The sequence below is a fragment of the Budorcas taxicolor genome, chromosome 17 (genome assembly GCF_023091745.1).
Source record: "Budorcas taxicolor isolate Tak-1 chromosome 17, Takin1.1, whole genome shotgun sequence".
In the NCBI taxonomy this organism is placed as follows: domain Eukaryota; kingdom Metazoa; phylum Chordata; class Mammalia; order Artiodactyla; family Bovidae; genus Budorcas; species Budorcas taxicolor.
In genome coordinates, this window is record NC_068926.1 from 13,986,016 (window position 1) to 14,000,401 (window position 14,386).

Sequence of the window (14,386 nt, forward strand, 5' to 3'; positions counted from 1 at the left end):
TGTTTTGAGAGTTCTGTTTATAGGATCATGTGGTTAACAAAGTCTATTTCAGTCATTCCTTCAGAATTACACGTGAATAGTCATGTATCTCAATCTTTTCATGCATGTCATTATATTCTCAAATATAAAGATGCCAATTACAATGAAAAAGATACAAAGCTAGCTGGAAATTAATCTGAAAATTACTTATTACATACTTAAATAAGTCACTATCAACAGGAAGTCTTTTAGGCAAAAGCTTTTGTAGAAAGACAAAAGTTCTAAAGTTCTTCCCGCTTCCCACGTGATTATGGTGAATAGGTGAATGTGTGCTCAGACACTCAGTCATGCCCAACTCTTCGCAGCTCCATAGACTGTAGCCCTCCAGGCTCCTCTGTCCATGGGATTCTCCTGGCAAAAATCCTGGAGTGGGTTGCCATTTCCTTCTTAGGGGATCTTCCTGACCCAGCGATCGATCCCAGGTCTCTTGCATCTCCTGCACTGCAGGCTGATTCTTGACCGCTGAGCCACCAAGGGTGCCTGATGATGGTGAATACGATATTATAAAAAGTAGAGCAATCAAGTTTTAAATGAATTTAATTTAATCCTCTCCCAGGGTACTGAGAGGCAGCATAACTGAAAGTCTAAGGTCATGAACTCTGGAATCAGGCTACCTGGGTTCAAATCCAGACCCTGTCACTTTACGTGGTGTGACAAGTAACATTTCTGTGCTCAGTTTTCTCATCTGTGCAATGTGAACAGTAAGAGTACTTCTAGGATTTCTCTGTAAATGAAATGAGCGAAGTTTTTAAAGTACTAATTACGGGCCCTGGCATGGAGTAAATGCTGTGGATGTGGTTTTTTTTTTCTTTTTTTCTGATTTATTGATGTATAATTGACAAATAAAATTTGATATATATAAATAGTAAAAGAATTCTGCAGCTGTGTTTTCAATATATAAATGTAGGGCCATCCATATTGTAATCAGTTTCAGCTGAACCCAAATTAATGTGATTGTAGAATTTAGTTTAATCTACAAATATAGCTAAAATTCCCACAGGCTAGTGACTCATTAGATTTTTTTTTTTTTCTAACCACATTATTCTTTGGTTTGGCTTTTATAAGATGTACACACACATACATGAATACCTGAAAAAAAAAAAAAGTAAAGTAAAATAACAGAATACTATATGAACCAGCACAGCTGCTTCATTCCTGGTACTAAATAAATATCTGTATTGAATGAATAGAAGAAGCAATCAATTCAATAATCTTCATCTACTATGTTCCCTGAATCATAATCATATTTGATATACCATTTCCTCCAAAATGAGTAAATACAAAAATGTGGGAAAATATTAACTTTATATTTTAATATGTATCTCAAACATTCTAATAATCATGTCATTAGAAATAAGATCTAAACATTCCATCTTCATGACTTGGGTAAATAACATGTTTTTATAAGTCTATTACTTTGTTTTCTCTAAAATAAACACCTTTAAAAAATACATTCTTATTTGAAACACATAATTTTCCTAATTGCTAAGACTAGTATGTTGGGTATTGAGAAATTTCTTACTCTTAACACTTATTTTTTTCCTCTGTATATAAGATGTTAAGACAAGTTCTCTCTTATATATTAAATAAATAGAAGGTATTCATCTTGATTCTCAGATGAGCAAAATATAAACTGCTAACTTTTGAAGGCCCATTAAATTTTTGGACCTACAGAGCAGCATTCAATCCACGGGGAGGGTAATTACCCAAATGGAGCCCCTAGGGCTTGTAAGAATCATTGGACCTTTAAGAAGCCAGCAACTGATTCTGTTACCACTATTAGGCCAGTGTTCTGATGCTTTCCTAAATGCTCATTTTATAGAAATCTTTTTCTCTTCAATTAATACACTAAAATAAAACAAAGCCCGAATGAAAGCCCAAATCAACAAATTATGCTCTACTTACCATAATCTTTCCCCTTTATGATCTGTAGGATTCTGGCCGATGAGCTGTTCTTTCCATTGGAGTCTGAACAAAGTATTGTTAAATTGATGTTTATATCAGTGGGGTGTCGATCCACAGCGCATCTGTGACAAAAGTGGGGACGCTCATGAATTCCTACCAGGGTATGTCCCAAATTGAGAGACTCCTGACACAGGAACCCTTTGTGGGCTGGCAAGGATGCTAGGGAGGATTTGGTTTGGAATCTCTAGAAACTGCCGAAGGAAACATCCTGTTCGTTTACTCTGTTGAAGTTTAATGAGCTCTGGAGTGTATTTCTTAATTTCTTTTGGTACCTCCCTCCACTATGAACGTGCACGCTGACTTAAAACATGTGTTAGTCTGTTGTTAAGGGAAAACATGGATATGATACCTGGGTAACGTACAATAGTAAGGACAGTGGTGCCATCAACTCACATCTTCAACATGCTACAGGATACGTGGTCCCTGAGTTGTGATGACCCAGCATTATGATGCTGTGGCAGTATTTCATGGTCAGTAGAAACTGTACTTTGAGTTTTGACCTTCTCCCAGACTAATGACATGCGGTACATACTCTCTTGTGATGCTGGGCAGAGACAACTACAGTTCCCGGCAGCCCAAGCCATCACTAGAGGAATCAACGATGCATAGACAACCACTCTGTATCCCTACAACCATTCTGCTTTCTACTTTCAGTATAACATTTGATAAATATTGAAATATTGATAAATATCTCATGAAAACATGAGACATTCAAGTAAATGGCCTCCCTGGTGGCTCAGACGGTAAAGAATTGGCCTGCAATCAAGGAGACCCAGGTTCAATCCCTGGGTCGGGAAGATCCCCTAGAGAAGGGAATGGCTACCCACTCCAGTATTCTTGCCTGGGAAACCCCACTGACAGAGGAGCCTGGCAGGCTACAGTCCGTAGGGTCACAAAGAGTCAGATACTACCGAGCGACTAACACAGACACACATTCAATTAAACAGGCTCTGTGTAAATAGATTTCGCCTAGCTGTATCCTAACGTAAGTACTGTGAGCATGTTTAAAGTGCGCTAGACTAAGCTATGATGTTCGGTAGGTGAGGACCATTAGGTGCCTTTTCCACTTATGGTATTTTCAACTTACAATGGTTTCACTGGGATTTAACACTACTGTAAGACAAGGAAGGTATGTATTAGTTATAGTATTAATTTTGTGTTTCTTTTTTTAAAGATTTTTTTAAAACGTGGACCATTTTTTAAATGCCTTTATTGAATTTGTTATAATACTGCTACTGTTTTATTTTCTTGCTTTTAAGCTATGAGGCATTTGGGAATCTTAGCTCCCTGACCAGGGATTGAACTTGTACCCATTGCATTGAAAGGCAGTCTTAACCACTGGACCACAAGAGAAATCCTTTGTGTTTCTTAGATAGAATCAGTACATTCTAAAGTGTGGGTTGCCCTAACAAAGGGGAGCATGGACTCCAGTTTAAGGAATAAAATAAAGCTGCCCTCCACAACCACTAACGTCCTTCACGTGGACTCTGATTTCATGTTCACCCCCAATCTGTGGCCAGAATATTTCTGTGACTTAAGCCACTGACTGTAAACTCTATGAGGAAAGGAACTATTTTCAATCTCTTTATCACTGTTATTTCTGTTCCTTAGTTCAAATCCAAGAATATAAGGAGGGCTCAATATTTGTTGAATGTTTCAGCCAATGAGTGAACAGGTATGGGGAGTGTGGGTTGAGGGAAGAACAAAATTGGATAATATTTTTGAAATTTTCAAAAATTTGGAAAACAGTCCTGCACTGTTTTCAGATTTTTTAAGCTTGGCATTACTGACATTTGGTGCCAGAATGAAAGAGTGTGAAAAAGTTGGCTTAAAGCTCAACATTCAGAAAACGAAGATCATGGCATCCGGTCCCATCCCTTCACGGGAAATAGATGGGGAAACTGGACACAGTGTCAGGCTTTATTTTTCTGGGCTCCAAAATCACTGCAGATGGTGACTGCAACCATGAAATTAAAAGATGCTTACTCCTTGGAAGAAAAGTTAGGACCAACCTAGACAGCATATTGAAAAGCAGAGACATTACTTTCCCAACAAAGGTCCGTCTAGTCAAGGGTATGGTTTTTCCAGTGGTCATGTATGGATGTGAGAGTTGAACTGTGAAGAAAGCTGAGCGCCGCAGAATTGATGCTTTTGAACTGTGGTGTTGGAGAAGACTCTTGAGAGTCCCTTGGACTGCAAGGAGATCCAACCAGTCCATTTTGAAGGAGATCAGTCCTGGATGTTCACTGGAAGGACTGACGTTGAAGATGAAACTCCAATACTTTGACAACCTGATGTGAAGAGCTGACTCATTTGAAAAGACCCTGATGCTGGGAAAGATTGAGGGCGGGAAGAGAAGGGGACGACAGAGGATGAGATGGTTGGATGCCATCACTGACTCAATGGACATGGGTTTGGGTGAACTCTGGGAGTTGGTGATGGACAGGGAGGCCTGGAGTGCTGCGGTTCATGGGGTTGCAAAGGGTCAGACACGACTGAGCGACTGAATTGGATTGAAGCCTGATCTGCCAAAGGTGGGTAGCTGTTGTGTAGCCATAGTCCCAGTCTTGTCCTCATTAATTCAATGATTCCCAGAATACAACGTTTGGCAGGGATCGTGATATATACCTGCTGTGACTTAAGGTGGAACTCAGTCCATATAGGGTGAAAATTTTTCCTGTATTGCTTTTTTTTTGAAGATGGAGAAACTCTGACCAAGAAAATAGTTTGACCTGTTTCTAACAAGAAAGAGGAAATCTGGAGGAAAAGTGAGGTCTCCCAAATCTGGAGGCCATGAGGTCTAGCTCTGGCTGAGTACCAAATTCACTAAGGTCCACTTGGCCCTTTTAACCTTTTTTCAGTTCAGTTTAATCTCTCAGTCATGTCCCACTCTTTGCGACCCCATGGACTGCAGCATGCCAGGCCTCCCTGTCCATCACCAACTTCTGGAGTTTACTCAAACTCATGTCCATCATGTCAGTGATGCCATCCAACCATTTCATCCTCTGTTGTCCTCTTCTCCTCTTGCCCTCAATCTTTCCCAGCATCAGGGTCTTTTCGAATGAGCCAGTTCTTCACATGAGGTGGCCAAAGTATTGGAGTTTCATCTTCAACATCAGTCCTTTCAATAAATATTCGGGACTGATTATCTTTAGGATGGACTGGTTGGATCTCCTTGCAGTCCAAGGGACTCTCAAGAATCTTCTCCAATCTTTTTGGTTTCTTATGTAAAAAGAACCCAGACAGTGAAACTTCTCTATATGATACTATTGTTGTTATTTAGTTGCTAAGTTTTGTCCAATTCTTTGTGATTCCATGGACTGTAGCCTGCCAGGCTCCTGTGTCAATGGAATTCTCTAGGCAAGAATATTGGAGTGGGTTTCCATTTCCTTCACCAGGGGATCTTTCTGACCTAGTGATTTAGCCCACGTTTCCTGCATTGTAGGTGGATCTTTACCACTGAGCCACCTAAGAAGCCCATATGATACTATACTCATGTCAATAAATATGTATCCAACCCATAGGATGTACACAACACTAAGTGAAGTGAAAGTGTTGGCCACTTAGTTGTGTCTGACTCTTTGCGACCCCATGGACTCTAGCCCACCAGGCTCCTCTGTCCCTGGAATTCTTCAGGCAAGAATACTAGAGTGGGTTGCCATTCCCATCCCCAGGGGATCTTCCTGACCCAGGGATTGAATCTGGGTCTCCTGCATTGCAGACAGATTCTTTCAGTTCAGTGAAGTCGCTCAGTCGTGTCTGACTCTGTGACCCCATGAATCACAGCACGCCAGGCCTCCCTGTCCATCACCAACTCATGGAGTTCACTCAGACTCACGTCCACCGAGTCAGTGATGCCATCTCATCCTCTGTCGTCCCCTTCTCCTCCTGCCCCCAATCGCTCCCAGCATCAGAGTCTTTTCCAATGAGTCAACTCTTTGCATGAGGTAGCCAAAGTACTGGAGTTTCAGCTTTAGCATCATTCCTTCCAAAGAACACGCAAGGCTTATCTCCTTTAGAATGGACTGGCTGGATCTCCTTGCACTCCAAGGGACTCTCAAGAGTCTTCTCCAACACCACAGTTCAAAACCATCAATTCTTTGGCGTTCCGCTTTCTTCATAGTCCAACTCTCACATCCGTATATGACCACTGGAGAAACCATAGCCTTGACTAGATGGACCTTTGTTGGCAAAGCAATGTTTCTGCTTTTCAACATGCTATCTAGGTTGGTCATAACTTTTCTTCCAAGGAGTAAGTGTCTTTTAATTTCATGGCTGCAGTCACCATCTGCAGTGATTTTGGAGCCCAGAAAAATAAAGTCTGACACTGTTTCCACTCTTTCCCCATCTATTTCCCATGAAGGGATGGGACTGGATGCCATGATCTTCGTTTTCTGAATGTTGAGCTTTAAGCCAACTTTTTCACTCTCCTCTTTCATTTTCATCAAGAGGCTTTTTAGTTCCTCTTCACTTTCTGCCATAAGGGTGGTGTCATCTGCATATCTGAGGTTATTGCTATTTCTCCCGGCAATCTTGATTCCAGCTTGTATTTCTGCCAGCCCAGCGTTTCTCATGATGTACTCTGCATATAAGTTAAATAAGCAGGGTGACAATATACAGCCTTGAGGTACTCCTTTTCCTATTTGGAACCAGTCTGTTGTTCCATGTCTAGTTCTAACTGTTGCTTCCTGACCTGCATATAGGTTTCTCAAGAGGCAGGTCAGGTGGTCTGGTATCCCCATCTCTTTCAGAATTTCCCACATTTTGTTGTGATCCACACAGTCAAAGGCTTTGGCATAGTCAATAAAGCAGAAATAGATGTTTTTCTGGAACTCTCTTGCTTTTTCCATGATCCAGTGGATGTTGGCAATTTGATCTCTGGTTCCTCTGCCTTTTCTAAAACCGACTTGAACATCTGGAAGTTCATGGTTCTCGTATTGCTGAAGCCTGGCTTGGAGAATTTTGAGCATTACTTTACTAGCATGTGAGATGAGTGCAACTGTGCGGTAGTTTGAGCATTCTTTGGCATTGCCTTTCTTTGGGATTGGAATGAAAACCGACCTTTTCCAGTCCTGTGGCCACTGCTGAGTTTTCCATATTTGCTGGCATATTGAGTGCAGCACTTTCACAGCATCATCTTTGAGGATTTGAAATAGCTCAACTTGTATTCCATCACCTCCACTAGCTTAGTTCGTAGTGATGCTTTCTAAGGCCCACTTGACTTCACATTCCAGGATGTCTGGCTCGAGGTAAGTGGTCACACCATTGTGATTATATTGGTTGTGAAGATCTTTTTTGTACAGTTCTTCTGTGTATTCTTGCCACCTCTTCTTAACATCTTCTGCTTCTGTTAGGTCCAGACCATTTCTTTCCTTTATCAAGCCCATCTTTGCATGAAATATTCCCTTGGTATCTCTAATTTTCTTGAAGAGATCTCTAGTCTTTCCTATTCTGTTGTTTTCCGCTATTTCTTTGCATTGATCGCTGAGGAAGGCTTTCTTATCTCTCCTTGCTATTCTTTGGAACTCTGCATTCAGATGCTTATATCTTTCCTTTTCTCCTTTGCTTTTCGCGTCTCTTCTTTTACAGCTATTTGTAAGGCCTCCTCAGACAGCCACTTTGCTTTTTTGCATTTCTTTTCTATGGGGATAGTCTTGAATCCTGTCTCCTGTACAATGTCACAAACCTCCGTCCACAGTTCATCAGGCACTCTGTCTATCAGATCTAGTCCCTTAAATCTATTTCTCACTTCTACTGTGCAGTCATAAGGGATTTGATTATGACATTAGACCTGAATGGTCTAGTGATTTTCCCTACTTTCTTTAATTTAATTCTGATTCTTTACCCTAATGTAAACTATGGTCTTTGCGTGGTAAGGATGTGTCAGTGTAGGTTTCTCAATTGTAACAAATGAGCACTTGGGTGGGGCACGTTGATAGTGGGGGTGGCAGTGCTCGTGTAGGGGTTGTATGGGAAAATCTCTGTGCTTTCTGTTGAATTTTGCTGTGAACTTCAAACTAACCTAAGAATTAAAATGTCTTTTAGAAAGAGGAGAGGAGGCACCTGATGCCAGCTACCTGAAAGTGCTGGCTGACAGTTATCAGTAAGAGGACAAGCACAAGATTCTTGGCCTGTTGCTCTGCACCAAGGTGCTTAATAAAAGTCAGCTTTGCTCTGTAGCCAATAATTTTGGATTTTAGTTTCCTTTCTGCTTTATTAAATCCTCCTCTGCTTGAAATACTTTTGGAGGGAGGCAAATTGTTCAGCCCTCTACCGCCGGAGGATGTAAGCCTCCACAGCACAGGCACTCTGCCACATGTACGGTCTATAAAGCACTCCGCCGTGTGTTTTTACGCTGAGGGCCAGGACTCCCCGGGAGGGGTGCGTGAAGGGTCCGGTGGGACTGTGGTGACTCAGGCTGCTCTGACTTCAAAGTGCTGCTTTGTGGTGGTGTCTGTGCATTCTGAGCTCCAGGAATGGAATGTGACAGTTTCCTCCACATCCTGAACCCACCTTAAGTATTCCCTGTCACCCAGATTTTAAGATCTGCTGAGATGCCAAAAAGGAAATGAACTGTAGACTCGCACTTTGATGGAGGGGAAATGAAGGGCAGGAGGGATTATAAAAAGAAAAAGTTCGAGAAATACTCACCTTGCACATAATGAACACTCAATAAACATTAAATAGCAATAATAGCTTAACGAGTAAATGAATAAATGTGGCCAGATATCCCTTAGTATGAGTCACAGACCACAGACTGAATGAAGCCTTCATCAAAGAAATGCTATACAGTATTATACTTCCTTGCATTTTTCAAGTATATCCAAATTTCTCACTCTACATACTTCTTTTGTTTTGGCTGGTGCCGAGTGGCATATGGGATCTTAGTTCCCCAAGCAGGGATTGAACCCACATCCCCCGCACTGGAAGTATGGGGTCCTGACCACTGGAGTGACAGGGAAGGCCCTCTAGTTAGTGGTCGTTTCTTTATGATTCACTGTAGCAAACAGTCAATCTGAATTCCTTTACCATTTATAATCTTTTTCAAGTTAAAAAGTTAACATTCAACTCAACTCCTTCCAAATGCCACTGGGTCATCTTATATTAAGTGAAGCTATGATAATAAGCGGAGAAGGCAATGGCACCCCACTCCAGTACTCTGCCTGGAGGAGGAAAAGGAGGAGCCTGGTAGGCTGCAGTCCATGGGGTCGCTAAGGGTCAGACACGACTGAGTGACTTCACTTTCACTTTGCACTTTCACACACTGGAGAAGGAAATGGGAACCCACTCCAGTGTTCTTGCTTGGAGAATCCCAGGGACCGGGGAGCCTGGTGGGCTGCTGTCTATGGGGTCGCACAGAGTCGGACACGACTGAAGCGACTTAGCAGCAGCATGATAATAAGAACCATAATTTATTTAAAATCTATCAGGTGTGTCAGACACGTTAGTGCTTCACTTACAAGATTTGTATTTAATCAGTACAGCATCCTTGCAAGGTAGATATTACCATCCTTATTTACTGTATAAGGAAATTAACATTTAGAAGTGTTTAAGACCTGGGTTCAACCCCTGGATTGGGAAGATCCCCTGGAGGAGGCATGGCAACCCACTTCAGTATTCTTACAGGGAGAATCCCCACGGACAGAGGAGCCTGGCGGCTACAGTCCAGGGGGTTGCAAAGAGTCGAGCATGACTAAACAACCAAGCAAGCATAAAAGGACAGCAGAGGATGAGACGGTTAGACAGCATTACTGACTCAATGGGCAGGAAAGTGAGCAAACTCTGGGAGATCCTGAAGGACAGGGGAGCCTGGCGTGCTACAGTCTATGGGGTTGCAAAGAGTCAGATACAACTCAGCGACTGAACAAGAAGAGACAAAGGTTTATTAGTTGTCTGAAGTGTTCAGTTTGAAGTCTTAATCAGGACACCAGCCCATCAGTGTTTATCTAACAAGAACCTCCAAAATGTTAAGGTGATTTTTCTCTGTGAATTTGTCCTTTGCCTTGTCTAGTCTGCCTTCTCAATCTGCTTCACACACTAATAGAAGAAAAGAGGACAAAATACTGGGTGACAACGAACCAGTGTGACTTTAGCGGCACAGCGTTGGCTGAGACTCTGCTCCGTGCCTGCAAACTCTCTTTCCCCCTCTTTGTGAATCCCTGCTCTGCGGTAAGGCAGGAGAGAGAAGAGGCTTGTATTCTCACCTGCCTGGATCATGGAGGCCGTGAGCAAACACTTCAGGGGGCTGGTTGGTGCTGTTGAAGTGCGGGTTGCTCCTGGGTATGGAGTACGGTGCGTGGCACATGTCAGTATCCACGTCCAGCCGGAGCACAGAACCTGTGAAGTCGCTGAGGAATCAGAGGACCGCGTAAGGGCTTTCTGTTCTTGTTACATATTTCACCTACACTAAATGCAGGGAGGCTGCTCTATGGCTAAAAAAATAAAAATAAAAACTACCTCTCCTCATTTGAGAAAAAATGATTAACGTTCCAAATTTCACACTGTGGGACATGAAACCAGAGACTGTTTTGTTTCAGAGCAGCACCGAGACACACACAGCTCGACAGTGATGGAAGGGTGTGGCATCGGTGGGGTACTGTCTTTGGCATCCATCCTCTAAAATGTTTTTTTTTTTTTTTCCAATCCACGTGTTTAACGTCCTCTGAGAGGTTCCACTGAACGACGTCAGTCCAGTAGGTAGTGTGGAAGGTAGCTGCTGTACAACCCCCACGGGAGGAACTGGTGTTAGGACATCTCAGAAGAGCGACTTTCAGAAATACTACATCAGCAGATTTATTGAATTCCTCTTCATGTTAGAAATAAATGCAGATACTGATAATAACAGTTAAAGAAGTTAACCAAGGTGATCTAATTCAGTTTTTAATTCACTTAAAACACTGTACCATCAAGGGACACCTGTTTTTCTGTTTTGTGTTTTACCTTAATCCATCCATTTCTTCCATATCATCCAATGTGATCATCCCATCACCGAGGATGATGTACAGAAAGCCGTCAGGCCCGAAGAGCAGCTGTCCTCCCAGGTGCTTTCTGTGGAGTTCAGCGACTTCAAGAAATACTCTGGCTGTTCGTAAATCAACTTGATGGGGGTTTTTCCTACGTGGTGGGGATGAAACAAATCATGACTGTGAAACTTGTCAGGTGAACCCACAGAAAGTAAACAGGATACAAGTAGGGAAGCACACACGTGGCATGTAAATAAGCAAACATACTGAAGGTGAAGCTAATAAAAATTACTGAAAAATTACGTTAGTTTCTAGGTTTCCCAAGTGGCATTTGAAAGGAAAGAGAATTGTGGAAAATGCCAAAGCTACCATTTTCTGCAATTTTCCTTAAAGACACTATCGGGATGTTCAGCCAGATGGAGACTGAGGTTTAATTATTGCCACCTGATGGTAAATTAGTTGTAACTTCTAAACAAAACATTACAAAGACACAGTGAGATAAATAATATCAACCATCTTTTAATGATACCTGGATACTGTGTATTCCACAACTCTAAGAATATGATCATGAGGCCCCATAGCCCACCGTTCTTGGTTGGTGGTATAAGACACATATAGCTTTCCATTTTTCTTGTAATTGGGATGGAATGCAAGGCTTAGCAGTCCTCTTTCATCTCCTCCCTGCAGTCAAATGAAAAACACAAAGAACTGTGAAGTTAATTATGTTCTTTATTGTGTTTAAACTGGAACCCCCAAAAGAGTCCCTTTCTTCTTCCTGGATAATCTTTGTCCAAACTCTTTTCTTTCCTTCCTTGCCTACTGCACACACAAAAAAAGATTATAAAACATTTCACTTTGCAGAACTCTTTAAGGGTTAGAAACAAGACAATTGTCTTGTGTGGTTATCTACGCACAAGACCCTTACACGACTTTAGTCAAGTGATTTGTGTATGTAATCTGGGGAAGCTAGGAAGACAAGTTTAAGTGCTGTGAAGAATTCTTTGCTGGGTTACTAGGTTGCTTGTAGTTCACAGAAGACAAATAAAAAGGTTCATAATCAGCAGTCACTTCTAATCCAAGTCTCCCAAACCTAAAACACAGTGCGGGCTGCCAACTCCCACTGTCTTGGCAATCTATTTAGAAAACAGTTAAATTGCTTGTGTAATAGGTAAACCTTTGTTTCACCCTGGAGGCATCTACATCAGTTGTCACAACCACGGTGGTCTGTTCGTCATAGCTAGGTAATAAGCAGCCTTGGCCTAGAAATGAGGTATTTTTACATAGATCCTTTCGCTGCCTTGAGTTTTTTCTTTATAAAAAGATGGAGAAATGAGAGGAGAGCTAAAAGCCGGGGCTGAGGTGGGGGTGGGAAAAATCCTAGAAAGGAAAGGGGACACTAGGAAATAAAAGAAAAATCCCAAACAACTTTCTTTTGTTATTATATGTATGTCAAGAATTGTATACGTTAGGCATGCCAAATGCTGTAACAATTAAAACATCATCGTGTGCTTAAATAGAAAGGCATTTTATCTTTATTTTCTGCTAATTCAGCTTGATGAAACTCAATATGGTCTCAGCATTTGCTTTATCCCAAAAGTAGTCTAGGAATTTCTATAATGAAATCAAAGTGTCTAAAATTATCGAGTTCAGATACTTGAAGTTCACATCCTGGTAAGCCAGTGAGCACTTTGTCTGTAGTCTGCCAAGTTATGTACAATGGCGAAAAATGTGACCGAAACTGCCCTTGGGACATCACCTTATCCATGCTATTTCATTAAACAGCACATCTCTTAGGGTGAAAAGCTGTATGTTACTCCTTAGATGTGTCAGAGAAGCAAAACCAGTCTCTAATACTGCAGTTTCTTCACTGGGTTATACTCATCATTCTCCTGCCTTTGTTCCCCAGAATAGCTTGTGTTACTAGAAATATATGATACTGTTTGTAGTTTGTAAGCTACATGGATTTGTGAATTTCAAGATCTAGGCATAAAAGTTTACTTTTAATGAACATTGTTTATTTCCTGGATTAGAGAAAAACTGCTTTCATATGTATGCCATCCAAAACGGAAACATCCAAACTTTAAGTGTGTGTAAGTAATACAGTGGGTGCAAATATCCCAGAACTACCAAGTTATTATTCAAATGTCCAAAAAGCCAGCCTCTTCATTTGCATATCACAATATGATTAATTTTAACAACGAGAACTATCTCACTGAAGGGTAAGTCTTTATGACTTTATGAATGAGCCTGTTTTTTTGGATTATCTTATTATGATGATTTTAATATTGACTCATCTTTCTTCTTACATCTTGATTAAACAGATAGCTGTTGCCTTTCATATGATATGTTGAAAACAGGGATGTGTAACTAATATTTAATTATAGAAAAACCACTGCACATCTAAACCTCCCTGATGGCTGTAAAAGGAGGCCTAGGGGTGGGATGTAGTTTGTAATTAATTCCTCTTCCAGATACATCCCCCTCTAAAGCAGTGAATGCAGGTTAAGTACTGCATGCCCACTTCACAAATGTTTGTGTTCCACTAGAAGAAGGTTTTGTTGAAAGTAGTTCTTTTGTAGTTTTTAATCAAATCATCTGAAAGACAATTTGAACTGGCTAGCAACATGGTTTAAAACTGTGTTGGTTGCTTTTTGGGAATTAGGTGTAGAATTCATGCACTGTAGAGAGACAGATGGGAAAAGAGATTTAAATAAATCCACAAGTGATAGAAAACAGTTGTTTACCTTAGAGATTGACGTATCTCACGAATGAATTTGGAGTTGGGGGGACATCACTGACTTTTATTAAAGGGCCAAATATGGAGACAGAATGAGACATCTGAATGACGAGTAAATAAATCAAGAAAGTCATTTCGAAAATGTCCTCAATTTTTCTGGTTATAGGATTTACATTTGTTTAGGTGGTGCTAGTGGTAAAGAACTCTCCCGCCAATGCAGGAAACAGAAGAGATGCAGGTTTGATCCCTGGGTCAGGAAGATCCCTGCACAAGGGCATGGCAACCCACTCCAGTATTCTTGCCTGGAGAATGCCATGGGCAGAGGAGTCTGGCGGGCTACAGTCCATAGGGTCGCATAGATTTGGACAAGACTGAAGCGACTTAGCATTAGCACACACACAATAATTACACATGATTTCACTTTTCTAAAGTCAGTTTCCAGGTGCAAAGTAGTGTTCTGGGTGGTTTACAAACAGGACTAATCAATCATTTCAGAGAAATACTCACTTTCATAATAATAGTGATGAAAAAATTTAGTATACTATGTAAATATCCTAGGGTGTCTCTCAAAACTAGCTTTTAAAATTATATCATATAACACAATTCAAAGATTGGGAAGGAAGGATATTTGACTCCTGTTGGGATTTTGAAGTATTGGTAGGCTCACATTTAGCTTGAATTA

The 14,386-nt window shown here is 41.1% G+C and overlaps 1 protein-coding gene across 1 annotated transcript in view; it reads right to left on the reverse strand.

The window, feature by feature from the left end:
* Positions 1-14,386, reverse strand: part of HHIP (hedgehog interacting protein) — a 108,920-nt gene that overhangs the window by 29,309 nt on the left and 65,225 nt on the right. Inside the window, exons 5-8 of the mRNA XM_052654847.1 lie at positions 11,497-11,648; positions 10,945-11,118; positions 10,209-10,352; positions 1,945-2,066 (exon numbers count right to left, since the gene is read on the reverse strand). Coding sequence (XP_052510807.1) covers positions 1,945-2,066; positions 10,209-10,352; positions 10,945-11,118; positions 11,497-11,648 — 592 coding nt within the window. The remainder of the gene's footprint in view (positions 1-1,944; positions 2,067-10,208; positions 10,353-10,944; positions 11,119-11,496; positions 11,649-14,386) is intronic.